General features: G+C 42.6%; 1 protein-coding gene and 1 long non-coding RNA gene across 3 annotated transcripts in view; both read right to left on the bottom strand.

Moving 5' to 3' along the window:
- LOC142488626 (uncharacterized) overlaps nt 1–4,430 on the bottom strand; it is a 43,551-nt gene extending 39,121 nt beyond the window's left edge. Inside the window, exon 1 of the long non-coding RNA XR_012799542.1 lies at nt 3,822–4,430. This is a non-coding gene — a long non-coding RNA (uncharacterized LOC142488626). The remainder of the gene's footprint in view (nt 1–3,821) is intronic.
- A 7,586-nt stretch (nt 4,431–12,016) lies between these two features.
- The window catches only part of BLOC1S5 (biogenesis of lysosomal organelles complex 1 subunit 5), a 45,526-nt gene continuing 31,450 nt past the window's right edge, over nt 12,017–26,092 (bottom strand). For both annotated transcript variants that reach the window (XM_075585740.1, XM_075585741.1), the window contains one exon: nt 12,017–14,075. In XM_075585740.1, the coding sequence (XP_075441855.1) occupies nt 13,902–14,075 (174 nt within the window). In that variant the 3' untranslated portion in view covers nt 12,017–13,901. The remainder of the gene's footprint in view (nt 14,076–26,092) is intronic.

Raw genomic sequence — 26,092 nt, 5'->3', positions numbered from 1 at the left:
GGCGGGGGGAGAAGGGGGAGGAGCAGTTCTGCGTCTATGGAAGCGGGAGAACAGGCAAGGGGAGGAGGAATTGGCTGTGGAGTGACGGCCCAGCTCCAGCTTTAAGCAGAACAGAAGCAGCACCAGCCCAGCACGCATCTTGGGCCTGACCTCTCTCTGCAGCCGGGCCCAACTTCCAGGCAGGTCACTCCGATGCTCTCGGGCGGGGTTTAACGGCACAGTGGTTACACCACTGGATAGCATAATACTTATACCCAGTCTACAAAACAAATATCTTTTAAAATAAGAGATTCAAAAAAAAGCCGCAGCTCCGGAGATAGTGCTACCACAATACCGCTGTGGGGGTCCATGTTTACGGCTCGAACCAAACACAGTGATAATTCTCTGGCGCCAGGGCAGCCAAGGTTACGGTCATGCAGCCTGACCTGGTGTCGGACACAATAAGTCCTGCTACATTCATACTTACTTGTGCCTGGTATAACCAGTTGTTGACTTTTTGATTCCTGAACAGGCATGTTCAGACCAGGGGAACTTTAATGTTCTATGGGGCAGGGAAAGAGGGTGGCACAGAGGGATAAACATATGTAGCAGCCAAGAATAACAATTGTCTCAATGGTCAAGCCAACCGCTGCTGGCAGAAGGCCCTGCTAGAATAACTTAGTAGTAGTTCACTGAATGACTCAGCACTGGAAATGTATGAACAATGTCTGCCAGTCATAGATAACCTGCAGGTTAAACGTACAGATGTCATGCTACTGGCAGTTTGCCTATAGTCAAGTGGTAAGCAATGATGTCATTATCATTACTGTATGGACGTAAGTAACATCACAGCTTTTGAAATTGCAGATGCAGGTCCCGTTCCGCTCATCATCCCTGTAAATAAACATGCTGCAGTATAAAGCAAATCGTGTGTATAATTCTATGATTCAAATGTTACTACAGAGCAAAGCACTTAAAAAAACCCCCAAAGCTGATGTTTACAGCTACCTATCTATCCATAATCCCTCCACATTTAAATGAAAACATCTCACGTTTGTTGCAGGTGCAAATAAATGAGATATTAAATATTAACCATACATTTTGTGAATCTGCCACCTGAAATAACATGGTTTCAATACAGATTCATTTCAGAGCAACTCAGTCACTCGCAGTGTTTGCAAGAGAACAGAAAAAAATCCGGCAAAAACAAATAGTGTGCACATTCCATGAAGTGCGTTCACACGAGTGTTAGGCAACCCCTGCTGCTGCAGGCAACTGCAAGGCACATACCATGTGAACCCTCTGCAGAGAAGAGATGGGAAAAAAAAGTTATTACAAATACTATTTTGATTTTATAAGTTTGGACATTAGCAGTTTAATCCTAAATTGGTTCATATAGAATGTGAGCCGTTGTAACTACAGTATGGAAAACTGGGACGGCTTCATTTTTTTCAATTATTTATCTCTCTCTTCTCTGTTTCTCCCACAAATGTTGAGGGGAAAAAAAGGATTTATTTTGGGAAGTCTCGCTTCCTTTCTCCTCCCCAGGCAAACAATATTGTATATTTAAAAAAAAATATATATATATATATATATATATATGGTCAAATTAGCTTTCTATCAATGTTTAATAAATATAGAAAATGTTGGTCACAATGCCACTACTTTTTAAAGAGACGTGGACCTCTGAACGTAAGAATGATTTCTGCCCTTTCCAGCATCTGAAGTTCTCTCTGTCACATGTACAGGCAGTCCTCGTTTTACAACGCTTCGCTTTACAACGAATGGCTTATCCAACGCTATGCAATGCATACCTATGTTCATTTTTACAATGCCAAAACGGCTTATCCAACGCTCTTACAACGCTTTGCAAAGTTGTTTGTGTATATAATATATATATTATATAATATATTATATTTTATGTATATATATAATACAGTATATACACTATATAATTTATGTGTGTGCTGCGTATCTTATTGCCTGCGTAAAATATTTTGTGTATTTTAGCATTAAAAATGCCTTCAGGAACGGAACCTTTCATTTAAACAGTGTTCCTATGGGAAAACGTGTTTCGCTTTAAGACGTTTCGCTATCCAACGCCATTTTGAGTAACGCATTGTGTCGGATAACCGAGGACTGCCTGTACTCTGTATCATCTATACTTGATATTTTCTAACCATTCATGTGTTTCTTTGTTTCTGATCCACATGGCTTAGTCTCCAGGATGGTAAGAGTTGGAAGTGCAGCTTTAACTTCACAGTACCCCAATGCTCACCCCAGGCAAAGATTATTGGTGAATCTAAAAGAACCGTCTGACAGCAGTCGTTCTAGAATGAAGATGCATTCTTTTTGACATAATGTAGGTAGAGGAAGACTGCATATAAGAATACATAACCCACCAACCACTAACTACGCCTGGCGATCTTCCTTACTGCACACTATACGTGACCACTATACGTGACTCCGGGCCCTACCTTTTTCCCACAAGGTTATCTATGTCTACACAAATAACCTGCCAAAATGGCAAGCCTGAACACATGCTAAATAAGCAAAATGTCCAAAGCACAGAAGCTGCTCACCCCAAGCTATTGGGGCACCTCACATTCCAACACAGAAGTTAACGGAACAAATATAAAGAAGTGTGGCCTGAAACAAAGACTTCATGTTTCACTTCTTCCTAGCACCAAAGTGAACCACCGGCTTTGAGACATTTAACATTTTAAAGCAGCAGTTCAAGCTGTTGTTCCCCCCCCCCCCCCATACAACATGTGCATCAATACAGTTTACACACTGACAAGTGATTAGTCAAGTTACTGATCAATCGGTGAAAATTCAGCTTGGGGGTTCATTAAAAGGCTGTCAGTGCAGCAGAAGAGGACCCAAGATGCAAAGTTCTGTGGGGAAGATCATGTGACCAGGCAGTCACTAGACACTGCACCAATTGTACTAAAGAGAGGGCAGGGCTCAAAAAGGGGTGTGCCAGAGCCTGTTTCAGAAGACGAAGGGGATGCAACGTTGTAAATGGCTGCTATAGGAACAAAAAGTGCTTGTTACATTTTTTTTAAAATGCTACAAGTATTTTCTCAGCACAGAACTGATTTATTAAAAAATATATAAATACATGTAGGATATTACTTGAACTGCAGCTTTAAAACAAAGTGATTTAATGTAAATGTTATATGGTTTATCATTCCACCATATCTATGGGCAGGTATTTCTCTCTAGTGTTCCCATTTCTCTCACTAGTTTTTACCATTGTACTAATGCTGGGTGAATGTGAAACTGTTGTAAGGTAAAGCACTGCACAATATACAATAAAATACTATGGCAGCTGTACCCACAAGAATAGCTTTTGCTATTTAGTGGTCTAGGATTAGGTCAACAATATTCATTTCATTTAGAGCATACGTTCCATTAATACTGCAAGCATCTGCAAGACAGAGTTACAGCACATGAAACAAGCAGTTATATATTGCAAGCTCACCAGAAGCTGTTTTTCCTTTCACATTACATCATCTGTGTGTTTTTGTATTTCTAATTACTGAAAAATATTTTATCTGGAAAACATATTTGCTACTTATCGCTTGACATGGCACGTCAAGTTCCAAATACATGACGGATAGGAAATAATGCCATAGACGCTCAAGCCAATTCAGTTATCTTCTTGGCTGAAGATCTAGGAATTACGGTCTGTAATCAAATATGTGGATTTGTTGAAAACCTGTGTGTGTTCCTGTCTGGGTGAAATTATAAGAGTCTGCCAACTCAGCACTGCCAAGTTCACAGTGATATCACTTCTGGATGCCTGATGCAGAGCACAGGAAACGATAATGTCTTACCTTCATTCAAAACACCTCATTTGAATTGTTTTTTTTCCCCGGATTCCTGGGAAGTCAGAAGAATTTAAGAAGAATATCAGGAACTGTTTTCCAACACATTTGTTTGTGCAGATTATAGATTTCCAACTAAATCCACTCATTCAGGAAATGATGTGAACAGGTCATTGTTACAAGACTGAGGCAGCAACAGTTGGTTTAGAAAGTCACGATAGGTATTGTAGAAAAATAAATGAAATAAGACCAAGTATTGGCTGCAATGTCTAGACAGTTTTTTGGCAAGCAGTAGATTGCATAGAATTTGGAACCAATAGGCACTTCCTCACTTGAAAAAAAAAATGATGTTGCTCCTTAGCTCTGCATAGCAGCGAAAAGTTTGACATGCATGCTTTTTTTTTTTTAATGCAAGCAGGGTGCTGTGTCGTTATGGTATTATGACTTCACAAAGTTCAGTGAAAATCAAAGTGACCAGGGCGTCCCTACTGTATGTCTCCAGCTCACGTATGGTCAGGTCATGCAAGTCAATTCAGTTGTAGAATGAAAAAATGTTTGCAAAGGATTAGAACTCTTGCAAGGATACAAAACAGTGTTCGGAGGCAGGAGAAAATATTCTGCGCGACTGTATTCTGCACTGCATGTGTATCTGCTGGGAAAGAGGGTTAATCATGGTCTCTGATGGGGATTTTATTATGGTCAGTGTCATGGAACAAGAATCACATTCCTGCCCGACCCCCCTTCTGCTTGTCAGCTCCTTAAGTTCAGCTGCAGGCATTGGCTCCACATACACACACTGTGCCTGTGTAACATGCAACAATGTTGCATTTTTTGCCTCTGAGCACATAATCAGTGAACTGCTACTGCAGCTTCTCCAGTCCTCCCAGTTAATGGACTTTCCCATGTTCTCCCCTGTCTTTTGCTGACAGTTAGTGCAGTCCCACTCAACCTTTAGTGTGACCCCTGCCCCTCACTTTCTTTTCCACCCTAGATTACAGTGAGTACAGACCTGTCTGCATCCACCCCTGGTAAGGCCTTTCTCTCTTACCATAGTCCAACCTCATAGAAGCATCCCACATAGAGAAGCACTCTCTGCCTACACTACACCCACAAGTTCCTGTGTTTTCTAATCCAGCAATAAAATTAAGAAAGACATTAAGGACTTGTCATGCTTTGGAAGAGGGAGGACATGAGTTGAGCTTACTGGAACTAATCATACATCATTCGTGACCCTGGTTCCAGGAAAGTAAGAGAGAGACCGTGTATTAGAGGTCTACGCAGAAGCTATCACTCACAGCCTTCATGCTACAAAAGTGCAGCTCTACACAGCTATACAGCAAACTGCTACAGCTTTCTGCAAAAACAAGCAGCAGTTTAAACAGAACAGTAAAACAAAGACCTGTGTTAGGGAATCACACAGGAGCTACTACTCAAAGACTTTATGCTAAACAGAATAGTCTCTGCACCCCAGGACAAGCAGCAGCTTCACTCTGCCAGACAGGGCAGCAAGCTTTATACAGCAAACTGCACACAGCCTGCAACCTTACAGAGAAGCAAGCAGCTTACACTGCACAAGCAACCCTGCACACAAGGCAGCAGCTTTGCAAACAGACTGTACACACAAACCTAATTGCCTTTTTCTCTGTCTGAGTCCACCCGCTGCTCAGCCCCACAGTGAGGAGCCTACGGACACCTGTAAGTACAGCTACCCCAACGCTGCACGCTGCAGGACACCGCTCGGCACCATCTGAGACAGACGCCCTACGCTGACAAGGTAAAAGACCGCACGCCACACGCACTGGCAAAAGGCCTACACACACCTACAGCATGGCAGAACTCAGAGCCTCACCAGACATCACGCAGGAAAGCGATCTCTCAGATACAGAGACCGCTGCGCATCTGCAACAGGCGCAGGCAGGCGCAAGGCCCAAACGGACAGTCACACTGACACAAAAGGGCCGCGAAAAATATGAGAGCGACATTGAAGCGCACCGCGCTAAATTAGAGTTGGCCTGGGAAACAACCGCATTGGAGTTACGCAATGTCGTTAGTATTGGCGATAATGCACAACAGCTCGCGCAGGCAATTATTCAAATAAAGTCTGATCACTCGTGCTACCAAGGGCTGTCAGAAACATACATCACCTACTTGACCAGAACCAACACTGGCGAAAGCCTGCAAGAAAGAGACTTACAAAATAACATTGATCTTGCACGTGACAGCCGCGTGCGGGCCGCCATCACAGACGCTCAAAGCGTGAGAAAAGAGCTCCTCCTGGAGACTGCATCGCAGCGCTCAAGCATATCCAGGCACTCATCTAGATCAGCAAGATCAGCGCAGTCTAACGCGTCCAGTGCAAGCACAAACGCTACCAAGGCGCGAGCCGCCGCAGAGGCCGCACGTGCCAGGGCTGAATATAGTCGCAGAGAGGCAGCCGTAAGGACAGAAAGAGCGCGCATAGAAGAGGAGGAGCAGAATGCCGCTGCCAACGCCGCTGCCACTGCCGCCACTGCGCGTAGGAAAGCCGAATTTGATGCGGAACTAGAGGCGCTTAATCAAGAGAAGGAAGCCGCCGCCGCCATAGCCCAAGCTGAAGTCCTAGAAGCAGCCGCGCAACAGGGTGGCGGGGAGCTACCGTACAGACGGATAGCCTCAGAGGATCCAGCCCAACGCACTGAAGACTACGTAAGGAGCCTCTTCAGTGTAAACACCAGCGCACCATCTCAACACGGAGGGAGCGACACCACAGACAACGAAGACTCGCTAGGACCACGAGGAGAAGACGCTGCTCCGTCAATGGCACACGCTGCCTGGGATAGCCACAGCCGCAACAGTGATCCACACGCCAGAGCGCACACGGATGCACCACAACAGGCTCGTAATCCAGGTACACCCACGCGGGAGAAAACAGCCCCTCACACTGGCCAGCAGCCATCACGCGTCCACGCCAAGGAAGAGGCGACCGCACAGACCGTCCCAGCAACTACCTCAGAACGGGGCAAACGCGCCGACGTCTCAGGTCTGACAGACATAGCCAAGTACATGATCCGGCGCGACTTGGTGCACGCAGGACTCATCAGCTTCGACGACCGCCCTGAGAACTACCGGACGTGGAAGTTCACGTTCAAAGACGCAATCGACAGCTTGGACTTCTCAGCAAGGGAAGAGCTCAACCTGTTAGTTAAGTTCTTGGGGAACGTATCCAGGGAGCAAGCGCAGAGACTTCGGACGGCAAACGCACATCAACCCCAAGTAGGTCTGGACCTAGTGTGGGAAAGGCTAGAAGAGACCTATGGCAGCCCTGAAGCAGTCGAGGATTCACTCTTCAAAAGAATCGAGAGCTTCCCCAAGATCACGAGTAAAGACTACTCGAAGTTACGAGATCTTGGAGACCTGCTGCAAGAACTGGAGTTCGCAAGGAAAGACCATTCCTTAATAGGTCTCAACGCCCTAGATTCAGCTCATGGAGTGAGACCCATCCTGGAGAAGCTACCCTTCAACCTCCAAGAAAGGTGGCTTTCACAAGGTTCCAAATACAAAAGGGAGAAGCAGGTTGTCTTCCCCCCATTCTCATTCTTCGTGAGCTTCATCTGCGAAGCGGCAAAGACAAGAAACGATCCCAGTTTCATCTTAGGTGCGCAAACCACATACAGTGCAAGCAGCCCGAAGAACGAGAGACCAGCGACGAGATATGGTAACCCCCAAACACCCATCTCGGCCCGCAGGACGGACGTGCCTCCCACGGCCCAAACTACTCCCGATCAGTCGGTCACCGGAGACAAGGAACCAAGGGACCCAAACAGGGAATGTCCCATACACAAGAAGCCACACCCACTCAACAAGTGCTTTGGGTTCAGGATGAAGTCCCTAGAGGAACGCAAGAGGTTACTTGGAGAATTCGGAGTTTGCTTCAAGTGCTGCGGTTCCACGACCCATCTAGCCAGGGACTGTAAGGAAGAGATCAAATGCACAGTGTGCGAGAGTGACAAGCACGTGACAGCGTTACACCCAGAGGCAATGACACTCCACCAACTCAAGAACCCATCCTCCATAGCGGAGCATGGCGGGGAGAAAGAAGAAGGAGAGTCAACATCCGTCACATCTCAGCGCACTGAGGTTTGCGGAAAAGAAGGTGACAAAATGTCCTGCTCCAAAATATGCCTTGTCGCAGTGCACCCCCAGGGACAACCTGAGAAGGCTATTCGGATGTACGCAATCCTCGACGACCAGAGCAACCGATCACTGGTCAGGTCAGAGTTCTTCGACATGTTTAACATACAAGATGGTGCCTTTCCTTACACTCTCAGAACGTGCGCAGGGCAAATGGAGACCACAGGGAGAAGAGTGAACGGCTACACCATATGCTCAATAGACGGCAAAGTGAACATGCCCCTTCCCACACTCATCGAGTGCAACCACATGACCACAAACAGGGACGAGATACCCACACCAGACGTGGCACTCCATTACCCCCACCTCAAAGGAATAGCCAACCACATCCGGCCGGTGGAACAAGACGCCAAGATCCTGCTGCTGCTCGGTAGGGACATCATGAGGGTACATAAAGTCCGTAAACAGCACAACGGACCCCACAACGCGCCATACGCCCAAAGACTCGACCTAGGATGGGTGATAGTGGGCAACTCGTGCACTAACAGAGAGCACGGGCAAGACTACGTTGATGCCCGCAGAACGGAGGTGACAGAATGTGGACACACATCTCTCTCTGAACCATGTCTTGGCCATCTCCAAGTGACCGAAGGGCCAAGTGAAGAGGAAAGACAAGGTCATACCCCTGAGACCAACAAAGACATCCTCACGCCGATGGGATGCGACAATGGCTTAGGATGCTCAGCAGTCCAGACAGCCAAGGATGATGAGTCGACTCCACCGAAGGAAGAGAGGAACCTCCCAAAGGTGACCGACAAAGGGATCGTCCTAAAAACAACAAACAATCAGACAATACTCCCGCGAGCAAGGGCACAATTAAGACGTACAGTTGTTCCTCTCCACAGAGTATCAAGCAACAGAGCAACCAATTGCCACGGCTGGCATAGCCGCAAAAGATTGCGCCCCACAGGCGAAGCCACAGTGTCAAAAGGACTGTTCGTACAAACACGTAAGAGGGGACAATTGCAGAGACATTTCCCAAAAGGATTTACAAGGACAAAAGAGACTGTTCTTCGTCATGTCCAGGGAGAAAACAACCTCCCGATGGCAGTCAACAAAGAAACACAAAAGCGTTTCACCAAACTACGCGGAGATGTTCTCGTGCAAGAGAAATGTACCGATGAACTACGGTGCACAGCGTTCCAGACAACAAGGAACGATGACAAACAAACACCCTCGAGGGAAGATAGAGGATTCCCGAGGTTAACTGTCAAGGAGCTCTCTAAAGACGGACTAAGCAGTCGGGTGACTCCGCTACCATTCCGTTCACCAAGGAGGCGCTTCCCAAACAATGGAGAACATGCCATCTCTAGGTTCACCTCGCACCTCTGCGGCCCACAAAGGGAACCAGAGACCAAAAACAACTTTGTGGTCTTCATCCAGAAGATATTCTTTACCGGCCACGCAAAGCCAGCACCTCTAATGGAGGAAGGCAAAGAATGTCGGTACCTCCAATCACCTGGGGCCTACCACCCTCCGGTACCCGATCAAATCCGGGTAATGTTCAACCCCAGCGCTCAGCTTCAGGGAGTCTCCCTGAACGACGCCCCCTTTATTGGATTACATTCGACAACCAGTTTTCCAGGGACAGTAATCCGCTCCCACAAGGAGCCAAAAGCCCTCTCCTTCTGCCAAACGCCAGGTGATAGAGCAACAGGCTGCCACGGCTGGTATACCTACAAGGGGATACACTCTGTGGGTGAAACTACAGAGACAAAAGGACTGTTCTCTCACAAGACTAAAAGGAAACAGTGCCAGAGACTTTTATACAAAGACATTGTGGTGCAACCAGCAAACCTGGAGCTGTGCATCCACCCTGCATCCTTTGCCAAAGAACCTTGGCCAAGGGACCTTGATACCAGTGATACCGGCCGGTGTTACATCGCTATGTGGACATGGACTCTTGCATTGTTTGAGAATGTGATGTTATCTTTGTTATGCATTGCACATATGTTCCACATATTCCAGTTATATAGTGGTATCTCCAGATACCAGACGGGGAGTGTCATGGAACAAGAATCACATTCCTGCCCGACCCCCCTTCTGCTTGTCAGCTCCTTAAGTTCAGCTGCAGGCATTGGCTCCACATACACACACTGTGCCTGTGTAACATGCAACAATGTTGCATTTTTTGCCTCTGAGCACATAATCAGTGAACTGCTACTGCAGCTTCTCCAGTCCTCCCAGTTAATGGACTTTCCCATGTTCTCCCCTGTCTTTTGCTGACATTTAGTGCAGTCCCACTCAACCTTTAGTGTGACCCCTGCCCCTCACTTTCTTTTCCACCCTAGATTACAGTGAGTACAGACCTGTCTGCATCCACCCCTGGTAAGGCCTTTCTCTCTTACCATAGTCCAACCTCATAGAAGCATCCCACATAGAGAAGCACTCTCTGCCTACACTACACCCACAAGTTCCTGTGTTTTCTAATCCAGCAATAAAATTAAGAAAGACATTAAGGACTTGTCATGCTTTGGAAGAGGGAGGACATGAGTTGAGCTTACTGGAACTAATCATACATCATTCGTGACCCTGGTTCCAGGAAAGTCAGCTTATTAACTCTTTTCTTTCCAGATGTGAACCGCCATGCTGATGTGTAGCACTTTGGTGCGTTACAGTGCACGGCAAAGGACACAGATAGAGCCCAATTTACATGTGCTGCCAAGGTAAAAGGTTGTGCTGGTATCGGGTACTTAGCTAGTCCTGTTGGCATAGCCTGCACAGTGTTTAACACATTCCCTGCCAAACACCTGCAGTGCAATAATTATAATATTCATGTACAGATTACCTCTTTCTGCAAAGTTTACTTGTGTGCAGGTCTCACAAACATAACATTTTCTGCTCATCTTTTAGACGTCTGGTATCATGTACTCCAAAAAAAAACAAAAAAAAAAAAGTTGGTGGTCAGTTTCTATCAGTATGCTGCAATGCGGCCACAAAAATGGGTATTTCTCCACTGATTGCACAAGGAATATTGACATTCATGAAAATGCTCAAACTGCCAGGATGGCTCTCAAAGTAAAGCTTACGGCAGCAATCCCGTTCCAAGATACCTAAATATTATTATTTTAAATATACCCAAATATTATTATTTTAAATATACCCAAACTGAGAGGTCTCTTGCAGCAGGACTAAAATTAGACAACCTATTGACTTTACACCTAAAATATGTAAACTTCATAAGAAAAAAAAAAAAAGATAACTTTTTGGGGGCCTTGTATAAATCGCTCGCTCGCAAATTCTATCAGCAATCCGCACAGAATTGTTTTGTTTATTTTGTTTTCATTTGAACGTTACGTAAACGTCCCAGAGACGGGCCACATAAACGTTACCACTGACCAACAAATAAGAGGAATACCGCTGTGGCACAGTTACCAGTAACCCCTGTATGCCAGAGCCCATTGTTACTTTGATAAAATGCCAAACATACCATTAATATAGACAGATCATTCATCCTTTTCGACTGTATTCTAACTGCTCTGCACTGCTCAGAAATAAAGTATTGGGGGGTGAAGAAGCAACACAAGCCTCCATCAAGCCCAAGTTATCAAACACACAGAATTAGATCACCAACTTGAAAAGCTCATTGTACGGCTTCCAACACATAACGCATCTTTTGAGGTCTGTTATAGGTCATCTACACTTTGCATTTCCACCCATCAGGTAAAAGAATTGCCGTTGCAGTGATCAGCATTCCAGCACGTTTCAGTGACGGCGAACTCCTTTTTCAGGCCAGTGATGATTGATGATACTTCAGACCGACAGTAGCGGATAGGGAAGCTTGGCTGCAGTTCAGTGTTATTGTAAGAAATCTCAAATATTTATTCCATCTCCTGCACTCACTGTAATCACATTTTCACCATGTTGCCAGGAAGGGAGCTTTGACATGAAGCCATAAATTGACACAGGCTACCATTGTTGCACTTCTGCAATTGCAAACACTGAAATAATATTTAAAAAAAAGTTATATATTTTCCTACCTGTAGCTGCAAGACGACTAAAATTACATTTTAAATGCAAGCCTCGTAACAACATCCTTTCATTATTGCATTTAATTTGTTTATTTCAAACAGATTGCTTAAAATTGTTTCCACAGATTGCTTTCGTACAGATCAAATCACAGTGATGCCTGAAGTTGCACATGTAGGCTCGGAATATTCCCCGGGTGGGAGAACAAGCGAATGAGCAGAGATATACAAAGAATAAAAATAAAAACACACCATAATACCATTACAATCACATAGAGCAAATAACCAAAACAAGTTGACAGATTCAAATGGTCCGTTTAACACAACTGGCTTGTAAAAGGAGGAACTAAAAAGCACTACTAATTGTGTCAACCATGGCAGATTACGCCTTAGAGGTTACACTGTTACAGTACCACACAAATAAGGCTACTGTATATATCAAGGTACAAAAACCAACACCTTTCTTTGCTGGTAAGCTCATGCTGAGAGAGCCACTTAACAAGCGATTTTGCCTTGCATGCCTCATTCTGTTAAATGAGGCGAAGTTTTATGGGGCAACAGGATGAGATTTGGGATTGATAATTTTCTACTTCTTGCCCATCCTTACAAGAGTTTACATAACCGCATCAAATGCAAGTATCTCCTATAGCAAGTGACCGCTGCATAGAGGGAAAAAATGCCCTTCCGGGGAGTTTAATACAGTCTGCTTTCGCTGTAGGTCCTATGTCAATATGCTGAAAAGCTGTTTTCCCTGCACTGGAGAAGATTTTAGTCCCATTACTTAAACCTAGTACTTTCATCCAGTCCATAATTACCAGTTTTAATGCGAGATTTAACAGCTTGAACTCCAACAAACTTCAGGAAATTAATGGTTTGTAATATTTCATTCTGAACGCCTGGACTGACGGTCCTGTGTCAAATCGATAATGTAGTCTCCCATATCTAGAAAACTTTATTTGGGGGGGGGGGGGGGGGGGGCTCTTTAAAGATGGATTTCAACTACAATGACTCTTTGGTAAATATGGAATTTAATAATTTTGAACTAGAGAGAGATTTAATTATGTCTACCAATAACAGAAATTAGAATTTCACACCAAAACAATAGTTCCTAAAGCTTTGCTACGTTTGATTGCTGGTGGCGTCGAAACAGCTATAGTACAAAATTAAAACCTCCCCTACTATAATGACCTCTAATTAGTTGTTGGCTGCTGTGGCAGTGACTAACTTAATACAAACTTAGATGTATGAGACATAGGAATTTTGAAAGGGGCATAACGAAAACCTCACTTGTTGGCCAAAAAGGTATTCCTCATACAGGCCCAAGATTTGTATGGGCTGAAAATAATATCATACTGTAAGCAGGTTACCAGGTGATTCTCAGATAATCAGGCTTTCCTTTGTGTGTAAACTCACTGCTGATATGACTTATGTCACTTTATTGCTCAACTACTGTATTAGGTACAGTGAAAGATATGTATTGCTTGAGACTATACACTAGTGGATGTACTCAATACAAAAAAAGTGTTCAATAGTATGAATGGCCCTAGACTTGTCGTCTACGACAAACAAGACAACACTAATATACTGTACATTATAATTAACAGAAGTGGCAAAAAAGTCCATGGCATGCATATGTGTAATAAAATACCCCCTAGATATAAAAGTGTGTATTGTTCTGCTTGAAAATCATTTATGCGCAATAATATTATTAGCAGCGTATACAATGAACCTGCTGCTCTCGCATTACAGATAGGCAGGCCACTAGCCCCAGGCAAAGTTCTGTAGCTGCAGGCCCCATCACCAACATTTCATCTCATCTCTAGATCATACTGAGGCACTTAAACAATGAGGTAATGGAAGTGACAGGTATGGTACTCCTCTCCTTTTAACAAAAGAACCAGCAAGTAAAACCATGAGGCAAAAGTTGATTATTATGTGCATAGGAAAGCGCTTAGAAAGAAGCCAGTTTGGAAAGATCACTGTCCATATCAGTATACTGTTCTTGCAGACGCACCACTGCTTTCCTTTGCTCTTCATCCACTGCCAGACGCCACTGTTCTTGTTCTTTCATGAATACTTCCCACTGGGCTTGGCGCTTCTCTACAACCAGCTTCATCACGTCACTCTGTGAAAAGGAAGATTTCATGTTTCTGAGGTGTATTCAGTCTTTCGCATAATACCAATCACAGTGCAGAGTTTTAGTAGCTATAGAGGTCCTAGAGAAGTGTAGGTTTAATGTACTGTAGGTTGTGATGCGATCATAATAAACCCATATACAGTAGCTACATACAAGGTCATTTCTATCTATCAAGGACTATATTTTATACGTTAAAAAAAAGGTATAACATGAAATCAGTGCAAATAATCCTCTGAAGCCCATTTAAACTTTTGTTAAATTTGTTTCTGACTTAATACTGAAAATGTTCACAACGCTGCACATGTATGCCTGATAGCAGTTATACCTAAAAACTGAACACCACAAATCCCTCACTTAGGCATCACCAAGTCGCTTCACAAATTGTTGTGATGTCAGCACTGCCTCTCCCACCCAATGCATATTGCGTGCTCATTTACAAAACACACACAACTGGACTACAGCAGCTGTAACTAGGGGTTTATACATTATAGTAATGTATGTGTCACAGATTCCTTGTGTACAGCATCCCCAACCCAAAACATACTTCCTGCTCTTCTGAACAGGCCTGATGACACTAACATGTGGATATTTATCATGGATAGAAAAAAACCCATTAAATATGAAGGGAAAATACACTTTTTTTTTTGCCCTGCATTGGCTTTGCGGTGACCCGATAATCAGGTTTGCTGAACTGTACAGGAAAGAAAAGAGAAACTGGAGGCTTTTACGTTGATTAGGACATAACAGGAAACATTAGTTAATAAATAGTATATAAAGACATGAACAGATATCTTTTTTTCCATGGAAAAAGACATAGCTTTGGGTGGAGAAAATATACATGGTTACTATACATTTCGCTAGAGATTCCACACAGTGTATTGCTTTATGATTCTGTACTTTTGTTTACGGTCTGCTCCCAAACAGGCATTTTATCTCCATCTGTGTTTCAATAGGTTATTCGTTCTCAATAACATCTAACTTCTGTTCTTTTAAAACGTTGCCACAAACAATGCACAAGTCAAGCCAATTAAAACCGTGGCACCAAGCAAAGTGATGCAATATATAAACTGCAAATCAGTAGCACAACAAAACCAGAAATGTTGTTATGTTTCAGCTACTTTGGTGCACGATTAGAATACATTGCTTGAATAGACTTGGGGAAGCAATAGGCTACTCTAGATACTGGTGAATCCGGTGTGAATAACAGTGTTAGCAACATGTGACCTTTACGTAAATCTGCATGCGCTTCAAACGCCGGTTTAACATTGTCCCTTTGCAATGACCTGAGCATGAAAATTCCATGTGCTGTGCTACATACTCTAACGCTAGAGAGAGTACAAAAACGTACACATTAAAAGTGAATCTGTCTCACTCCTTCACACAGAACGTCCGCAAAACTGTTGCTTTTTCAGGACTTTAGGAGCAACCTTTACTAAATTTACTAAGTGAAGATTTGGGGCATCACACGGAGATTCACATTAACAGTCATCGACTTGACTGGCAGGTAACGTGGGATTGCAGTGCAATTCCCTGCACCAGATCTTAGTGAACCTCTGCGCATTACTCACTTTAATAATGAGAAAAAAAAAAAAAAAGAAGTCAAGACAGTAACCGTCTTGGTATTTCAGGCAAAAAAAACAAACAAAAAAAAAGAAATGTAAGAATCCCTATACAAAGGAGAGAAACTTGTTAAAAATGTCATATGTATGGTGTCGTGTTCACAAAGTTTTCACTTAATTGTTGATAGGTTAGTTCTGTTTCTGCCCTCCCCCCCCCCCCCCCCAAGCCTGCGTTTGAGTTTCAGTTCAATTGTTGGCTGTGTGTCCAATTGCCGCACACTGTTGTATTGTTGCATCAGTCGTGTTTTAGGCACTTATGGCATTAAAAACACTAATGCAAGGCAATACTAATCTAACGTGTAATATTTTAGGATACTTTTTTTTTATTACATGAGAAAAAAAAAGTGCGAAATGAATCTTGTTCCAAATTTGCTATACAAATGCCTATCAGGCAGAGATTGCTCTTCTATGAATGTTTTGCGGGACCAAATTGACTGATTATCTGCAAATATTTCACTGGCAAGTGACATCTTAAAACAAACACACAAAAAAATCCTCTGGAGGCCAGGAGAACGAGGGCCTCCAAAATAAGTTGCAAGAGTGCAATGTTGACCAGTTACAAGAATGCTTCATTCCAAACGTGACTTTTCAGGCAGGTCTTGAAGATGGGGAAAGAGGATGCTTCTTGCATAGTAGGCAAAAAGAGCCCAGAAGTAAGGGGCAGCATGAGAGAAAGATTTCAGGCAGGACAGAGCAGTAGAGACACGTGGGACAGTGAGAAGACCACCTTAAGAGGCGAGGAGGGCAGGAGAAAAGAGCCCTAAGGGAGAGGAGGGGAATTTTGTAGACAATATGAAATGTAATGGTTACCATAGAATGGTATACAAATCCCATGTCAATCATGGAAATGTTAAATAAAGCTTTGTACAGTAATATAGCAAGATCCTAATGTAAACATTGTACTAAGACGAATCAGAGTGGAACATGGGAATTTTAGCTTAGTACGATTACAAACAATTTACTAAACTTTGACCTCTTCACCAGCACTGCCTGTCTGCTTTCTTACTTAGTACAAATAATGTATATACCAGTTACTTCTTGACTTGACAAAGAGAACTCTGCTCTTGAAGAGCTTGTCTTGTTAGACAACTTAAAGCCACAGGCATTATCTATGAACAAGGTGATAATGTTTAAAATTAATGGTGGGTATTGAGAGGGCAGTATACAGCTTTCACATTTAATCTCTAGGCTACACATAAAACACCGTTGCTTACTATGTGCCTTAAAAATAACAGGTAGTTATATAAAGCAATGTTTAAAAAAAGAGACAGTTCTATTTTCTTACTTCACTGTAATGTACAAGAGAATAGATCTTTCAACCTTTCCAGGCTTTCCCTACTCATTGATATTTAAACCACGAACGTAATTCTATATTTTGTGAAGAGGCCATTGACTTCTGTAGGGAGGCGGGTTCAGCCCGATCAGAAAATATAGAAGAAGCCTTGTGGGACACATGAATCAAGTGTTTGATCCGGGTTATCGCGCCCTCTGGCGTTAACTTCTATTGAAGTCCACGGAAGTTAACGCCAGAACAGGTGTGATAACACGTACCGACACTTGATAAATATTCCCTATGAGCTTTATTAACAACGACGCAGAGTTTGAAGCAGGAGAGCCTGGTTCAAATCCCAGTGTCAACTCCTTGTTTATCTGGGGCAAGTCACCCAGTGCCTCAAGCACCAAAAAATAGATTTGTAAGCTCTACTGGACCGGGTACTCGTGCCTGAAAAACTTCTATGTACAGAGCATCGTACACATGCCAGCGCTATACAAGAAAATGTAATCATTATTATATCTAAAAAATTAGTACGCAACCATAATAAACAAGTTCAGTGTGGGCCGCTTCATTTGAAGTCAGCATGCAAAATTGTGCTGCCTGAAATGTGAAGAAACTGAGAAATAAAACAGATGTGTGAGCACAAAATGGTTACAAGATTTTACAGGGCAAGATCGCTTCACGGCATATTGAATAGGAGACAACACAACAGTTGACCAGAAAGCAACTCTTTGTCAAGAATTCAACAGTCTGAATGGCTTCCCTAAACAAATATAACCTTGCTAATGGCAACAGCTTCACTGCTTTTTCTAAATGAAGTACCAGTTGAATTTTTCTAGGAGGCCTCCGAGTGGGGAAGTGTTTGTTAATCAAGTATTTTCTTTACCTTTATCCTCATCAGACAATTAATAAAGTTAAGGGGAGGAGGGTAGAGAATAGAGCTGGACTATGCAAACACTTAAGTAAACACACAATGAAATCAGACAGAGGAAATCATACCCCTCCCAAGTCTCAGATCCCCTTAAAAATGTCTGACAGTAGTTCCCTTTGGTCCCATGAGTGACGGTCACTTAAAACAGTGAATGCATGAATTGGAGGTGGTTCAGTGCAGGCATCTTCTTTTCTAAAATAATTTTCTTCAGCCCGTTTAATAAGTTACAAAAAGAAAATGGCACTGTTTCAGTAATATTTTCTACTTGTGAAAGATTGTTCTCTCGTTCCCAAGGTGGGCATGTTTTACAGCTCTGGAACAGGTAACTTCTTAAAACTGAATGTCTGATCAGGTTTCTAAAAACAGCAGAGGCACTGGATGACACGGTCCTGTACCAAAAAGTTATTTTGTGCACTGACCTTTCTAAACATGTTCCCCTATTTTCCTGTAAACAGAGGGGTACTGTATGAACGGATCCCACAGGATTTCTACACTCCAGTCTTGGCTACTGCCTAGAGACCACTGTTGATTTTTAGTGGGAGTGTATAGGTCATAGTGGTTTCCCGCTCTTGATGTTAATACAAACAAGTACGGTTTAATCTTCTTAGTCTAAAGAATTAAAATATACCCATCATTTAAGGAAAGCAGTTTTGGCAGCTTCATAATGGCCCTAAAAGGTTACCAAAGTAAATTTACCGAGCTGAAAAAAGTAAAACAGCTTTTAAAGTAAATGTTGTTTGTCAAGACTTTTCCAAGGAGTCAAGTATCTGAAATATATGAAGTCAATGGAATATATTATTTTTGCATTTGAGACTTGTTCTGTATATATGCTGCCACATCACCTGCTTGTTCTTCACAACATCGGCACATTTTTATGGTGCTCAAATCAGGCAGAGACTTTGTAGGAAGCTACACCCCAATTAAAATAATGTTAATCTAATATTATTCTTGTAAGGTAATAACCGTGTTTAATATATCAAGGTTGTCATTTGAATAAAATAAATCAAGGTAACCCATCAAGTAAAGGACTTCCTGGTCTCCTCTGTGTGCTACTTTCTCTCTGCTGTCATGTATGGCTCTGCCGGTGACAAGGACCATATGGTAACAGCATGAAGATAGAGTGCAATGTTATTATAAACCTTTTGTATTTCTTTGGCAGTGGTGTGCCAGTGTTAAACGTACCTATTGTTGGAATATTTTCGGCATCTATAGAGTTAAAAGCTATATGTGCAATTACAATGATGTTTAGGACACCTGAAACTTTCTGTACTATAATCACCAAAATGGCAACACGGAAGGTCTACTTTTTCACCCACGTGTTTAGAACATCAATATGCTTTTAAAGAAAGTTAAAAAAAAAATACATACATATACATATACATACTGGCTTTGCATTTAATCCCATCATGCTGTGCTTAAAAGCTGTGTGAACAGACAGCAGAGCATTTGCTTATAAGGGTCCATGTAAAAATGGATTTCAGGCAAAAGGTGGCACATTGTGTGTCCATTTGCATGTCATTTCCCAGAATCCCTTGCTGTAGTGGAAGCACTGTATGCTAGGTGATAACGGTGAAAGGCAGGGTTGCAGACTCTTTATTGGAGATATCTATCTATATATATATTTAACAAAAGAACAAGAAGAGTATTTCAAATGTCCAGCTTGTAGCCTGCCTCTGATGAAATAATAAAATAGCAAGAATATAGCGACATCGGAGCTTTTAAGACAGCACCTGATCAAATAAAACATTTCAGATAAATAACCAAAAAGGCATAATAGAGAATATGAAGCCTTCAGTCAGTGAACAGAAAGATCAACACAAACACAATTCAAAAAGCATGTCATGCACGTTTTCACCTACAATGGGACATGTGATGAGCACTAACATGGTTGTTACAGAATACGCCGGTTTGAAATTTAGCAAGAATCAAATCTAGAGACTCCAAACTCTGGGTTGGTTTGTGAAGGAAATACAGCACACAATACAGGCATACCCCGCTTTAACATACGCAATGGGACCGGAGCATGTATGTAAAGTGAAAATGTACTTAAAGTGAAGCACGACCTTTTTTCCACTTTACAGTGCATGTACTGTACTGCAAACATCATATATGTGCATAACTGATGTAAATAATGCATTTGTAACCAAAATAAATACAGTAGGCTTTATTGAAAGAAAAATTTTAATGTCAGCTGATTTTTTTTTCTTACTAGTGCTGGCAGATGCAAAATGGATGAACCTTAAAATTAGGTAAAAATTATGTAGGAAGGATGAAAGAGAGGGCATATCTTCTACTGTACAGTATTTTTACTGTAACACAAAACAAAAAGTGATAAACAGCACTCAAAATTGGAATAACAAATAACTAAATGCCAGGTGCAGCAGGAACAAGGAGAACCCTAATTCCCCCTATAGCAGTAACCAAATATCAACCAATGTTCCAGCATTCACTGACTACCAAAAAATTGTCAACCAGGACATAAGCCAAAAATGAGAATAATTTTATGCATACACAAGATAACAATAACTTGGAGAGATGTCACACAAACGAATAATAGAACTCTAGGATATACGTGGTATGAGGAAAGAACACGGGGTAAGGGTGAGAGAGATAATAAGACAGGGTGTGGGGGAAAAACAATGGGGGGAGGGTAAATTAAGGGGGCAACATTTCGAAGTGGATACCACTTCTTCAGGCCCTTATCCCTCTTTCCCCAACCAATAATCAACCAAATCCCACAATCAAAGATAATGTGATGCACAGCAAAACAGAGCAACAGCTCAAAGTAGCTAGAGTCCAGAACCAGCAAGAGTTCCAATCCACTGAACAGCAAACAGAAAATCAAACTATATGATCCTTGGCAGCAACAAATTCTCTCTAATTCCTGCTGTGTGGGGCTGTTATGTAGATTAAGTAGAGTCATCAAGGGCTAGACGCTTTCTTGCGGGCGATTTCGATGGACTACTTGAAGTAGAAATAATAATAGGAGTAGGGCTTAGGGCTGATGTCGATGCTCGAGGTGGACTTTCAGTGGACGTTGATGATCTGGGAGATTGACTGGCTGCTGTTGATCTTTTAGGAAAGTAGGTGTCTAAGGAGGTTTGAAGTGTAGCTCTTTTCTTTTCTCTGTATATTTCTTTGTAACAGGCATAGCCCCCCGAAATGATTGCATTGACTTTGGAACTTCTTTCAAAGTCCCTGTCATGCTTTTCAAAAAGAGCCATGGCGCTATCAAGATGACGGAAAACTTCAAAGAGAATTTTTTAAGATAGGCCTTCAGGCTGTTCAATGGTCTCAACCTCATCCTGTACATCATCTTCTTCTCTCTCCTCTTCAAGTTCCAGAAGATCTTCATTGCTGAGGGGCTCAGAATGGGACGCCAGAAGTTCAGCAACATCTTCTGCCTCCACTTCCAGCTCTAACTGCCTTGCCATCTCTACAATATTTTTTGTAACATTATCTTCAGAATCAGAATCGTCAAAGCCTTCAAAATCGTCAACAAAGTGTGGGCATAATTTTTTCCAGGCCCCTTTCATTGTTGTTTCCTTTATGTCTTTCCAAGCATCTCTTACGGTTTTGATGCAATCCAAGATATTGTAGCTTTTCCAGAATTTCTTTAGGACTTCTTGCCCTGTTCCCTCTTCGCTGTCTATTGCAGCAATACACTTACTGAATGTTCTTTTTAAGTAGTTCAGCTTGAAGGTAGCTATAACACATTGGTCCATGGGCTGCAGTAGTGAGGTGGTATTCGGTAGTAGGAATTCCACTCGAATGTTAGGGTTCAGCTCATTTAACGATCGAGGGTGGCCAGGAGCATTGTCTACAAGAAGCAAAATTCTGAAAGGGATATTGTTGTCCCTGCAATAGGCTTTCACCTCGGGTACAAAGCAGGTGTCAAACCAGTCTTCGAAAAGGGCTGCAGTCACCCATGCTTTTCTATTAGATCTCCAATGCACTGGAAGTCTACATTTAACATAGTTCTTTAAAGCTCTAGGGTTTTGCCAGCGATAAATTAGCATAGGTTTTAGCTTTAAGGTACCAGAAGCATTGCCACCTAACAGAAGGGTTATTCTATCTTTAGCTGCTTTGTAGCCAGGCATTGTTTTCTCCTCTCTTGCAATGAAGGTTCTTGCAGGCATCTTCTTCCAGAACAGACCAGTCTCATCCACATTAAAAATTTGATCTTTTAGGTAGCCTTCGTCATCAATTATTTTGGCAAGGTCACGTGGATAGCTTTCTGCAGCCTCAGTATCTGCAGCCGCTGCCTCTCCTTGCACTTGATGTTATGTATGTTAGCCCTCTTCTTGAACCTATCAAACCATCCACGGCTTGCAACAAATTCTGCATCCTTCGCTGCCTCACCTTTCTTAGCCTTCAGGTCATTGAATAGGCTTAAGGCTTTACTTTGAATAATTGCCTGGTTTATAGGAACATTGCGTGCCGTCTGATTTTCTATCCAAATTATTAAGAGTCTCTCCATGTCTGCAACAACGCTATCCCTTTTTCTAATTGTTGTGTTAATTGGCGTAGCACTCTTAATTTCTGCAATGATTTTGTCTTTACTCTTCATGACAGTATTAACTGTCGTACGATGGAAGCCTAGCCTTCGACCGATCTCAGCTTGAGAAACACCTTCATCATACATTTTAATAATTTTAAGCTTCATATCTAAAGTAATCGATTTACGAGTTTTCTTTGCATCTGCCATTACGTGGAATAAAATATACTGTACAGGAAAAAAACTGATTACCACTTGGCAAGCTTGCAGCCTAGGTGGAATTATGAGGTGTTATAAATCCTGATTGTGCTTACCAAAATAGAAGAAAGGGCATGAAGGTGGGGTGCATTTATTTCACTTGACTTTTTATTTGTGAGTTTGGTGTTTTACAGTACAGGAACTGCTGTTTCCCTATTGGCTGAGGTGAATTGGTGAGTCATAACTATGGTGGTCTGTAGGGGCAGCCTCAGCGCAACGAATGGGAGCAAGAAAGGAGGGGAGAGGGGAGCAAGCAAGGAGGGGAGAGGAGCGCACACAGGACAGTACTGCATGGCCCTCCCCCTCCCATCTGTCCCCATTCCTCCTCCCCTCTGCACTCCCGAGTTGAGTCTGTGCCATCCCCTGCTCCCCACCCCCGCTCCTCCCCCCTACAATTCTTCTCCATTGGAGAAGACAGAAGGAGGGGGAGTCAATTAAGAGGTGCGCACGCAGCCGCAGCCGTGCGCGCGCCGCCCCCTGCACTCCGCCCTCCTTCCTCCACTTCTGCTCCGTTGGAGAAGACAGGAGGGGGAGTATATTAAGAGGTGCGCACGCAGCCGCAGCTGTGCACGCGCGCTGCCCCCTGCACTCCCCCCTCCTCTCCCGCTCCATGAGAGAAGACTGAAGGAGCTTCAAGGAGGTGAGTTAATGCAGAGGTGCGCACGCCGCCGCAGGTGCACGCCGCCGTGCACGCGCCCCGCCCCCTGGTGTCCGTACTCGCGAAGCACTGAGTACGTACACAGGGGTATGGTGCAGTTAAAAAAAAGTATACGTACTTGCGAGTGTACGTAAAACGGGGTATGCCTGTACAAATTACTGCTGTAATCTGACCAGGAAGAAATAAAAGCAGGAGATATTTTAGTGAGGTTATACGTTGACAACCAGGTCCCGAATATCATGTGGAGCTTACACAATAAAAATCATAACTACCACAGTGAAATATGCCTTTGGATTTAACATAATTGATGTCATTCACCTTTATCTATGAAAAGGAAGGATCCAGCGCTCCACGGGTTTTGCAAAAAGTTTCAAATTTATTGTGCCATACGCAACGACCGTTTCGACCTTAGTAAGTCTTTTTCAAGTGAAAGAATCATCTGCTCAAAGATTCCATTTTGAAAGATTTTATTGCACACGGGAGAAATCAATAGCATGAAACTATATGTTCCAGACATCTTTATCTCTCTTTCCATCAAGGCTGCACGAGATTGTGCTTTTTGTTTCTTTCAAATAAAAGAAGTGGACGTTTTCTGACATAATCCCCACTCATTAAAGAAGAGGATGGCGACGGATTCATGAGGATGGCAGCCCCTGCGGTGGCGGAATCGGGAGGAGTGTCGTGCAAAGGAAGAAATTGCGAGGATGTGAAGGAGTGCCATAACCTCGCGAGATTTCGGCCGAAAGACCAACCACGTGAGGAGTGTCGACACTGGAACGCGTAAGTGATTACGTGGAATGCACGAGGGCGCATGCGCGTGACGCACTTCCGGGATCATCCGGAATCAACATGGATTAGCAGCAGCAGTGGAGATTTCAAGAAGAAACCGAGGGATTCTGTTATAGCCAATCGGAAGCCTAAAGATAAGACTGTCAATTAGAGTTATATGAGTTGAGTGCTATTTGTTCAGCTGTTTGATGTTTATCACTTTATTATTGATTGTGGGGGGTGTATATATATTCTGGTTTTTGCCTTTGGCATTATGCCTTTTCACTTGAAAAAGACTTACTAAGGTCGAAACGGTCGTTGCATATGGCGCAATAAATTTGAAACTTTTTGCAAAACCCGTGGAGCGCTGGATCCTTCTTTTTCATAGTTAAAGCTTGGATGATTGTGAAAGGTATCCAATTTGAACCAGCAGCACCGGTAATACTGTTATGTATATGGCTTATGGTGTGCAGCATATCACTGTTTATTTGACTATGCACCTTTATCTACCAACATAAATTATATGCCAACACACCATGATAGGCAGATTTGTACACCTAAGTAATCCCGAGTACTAAATGGATGTTGCCAATTCATCCTGTGGTTTTGTACACATCAAGCAATGCTGTTCACACCTCTAGTAAAATGTTTAGCTAAGGCTGCATAGATAAACATAGCCTATGCATCCTAATCACATCTTGGACTCTCCTGAATGGTGCAAGGAAAAGGCATAGTCTTCACAGCTTCAGGTTATGCTCTATGGATGATTGGATGAGTTGTCTCCGTGTTTTTGCCTTTACACAAAATTGGAGCCACCCAGGGAAAACTCCTAAATCAAAGAAGTTTGACTGCAAACCTGAACATGAAAATGTGTACTATAAGCAATTCAAGTCAAATATTTAAAAAACGATGAAAACTACAGAAATCCTTTTTGCAAAAAGAACTAAGGAGTCAAAATTTTGGGGGTTCGTTTGTTCATCAATTTATTCTTTAGTAAACAGCAAAAACATTCCAATTTTTTTTTAAATAAAGTGCTTTTCTGGATTTTCCTTCTCAAAATCTACGGCTCTGATTTTCACTAAACATGTGCCAAGACTTTAAAAAAAACCTGTCAATAATCTAGCCTCATCCTACTTGTGATCTATAAAACACTAAAATGTCCTTATAATGGGCATTTTAATGACGTTCTGGTTCGAAACATGGAATATGCCTCTATGAATGTGTGCACATTCTGTACACACAATATTTGATGCACAATACAGTTAAAACTTCCACTTTTTTTTTTATAAAGGCAATTTTCATAGTGAGAAAAAAAAGAAATCCAACTCCACAAAAAAAAATATGCTGTGAATGTCACTGGTTATTTGCATACTCACAACCCCAAAGCTCTTGTGCATACAAAACAAGGTTATTATCTCCATCATCGTGATGTTTGCCACTCTCCACCACTGCTCACGCCCCCAGGGTGAGAATTAAAGAAAAAAAGTTATTAGCAGCAGTAGTCATTTCTCAATTGCAGTTGCTGAACACCGTTGCATTTTACCACTGAAGGGAATAAAATGCAATGGTGTTCAGCAACTGCAATTTTAGGAAGGCTCCCATGTTATGCTGGACCAATGTGGACACGTGGGCTGAAGGTCCCAAAGTGGCTGTGACCATTTTTACTTTCCGAGTTTCAACCGTACGTTATTTTTTTGGTACCAAAATGTTCTTATTAGCACTATTCTTCATATTTTAATTCAAACAGAGAATGTTAGCTGGTCACTGTAGGACTACATCGGTAGCCCTCTGTATAGCTTAGGTTGCTTATCACATTTTGCAAACTTATTGTAGGTTTGTTACTCAAAATGCCTAACATCTACATATCTATTCCACTAGCGGCTAGTTGGAATGTGAATCTTGAATGAAAAATAACGACTAGTCTATCAAGTGTTTTAGGTTGAAAAGGGAGAGGTGAAGGTTACTAAGGTTAGTCGGGACAAGCCTTACACAGATGC

The sequence above is a fragment of the Ascaphus truei genome, chromosome 2 (genome assembly GCF_040206685.1).
Source record: "Ascaphus truei isolate aAscTru1 chromosome 2, aAscTru1.hap1, whole genome shotgun sequence".
NCBI classification, from domain to species: domain Eukaryota; kingdom Metazoa; phylum Chordata; class Amphibia; order Anura; family Ascaphidae; genus Ascaphus; species Ascaphus truei.
The sequence above is the reverse complement of the archived record's forward strand: the minus strand, read 5'-3'. Positions and strand labels throughout refer to the sequence as shown.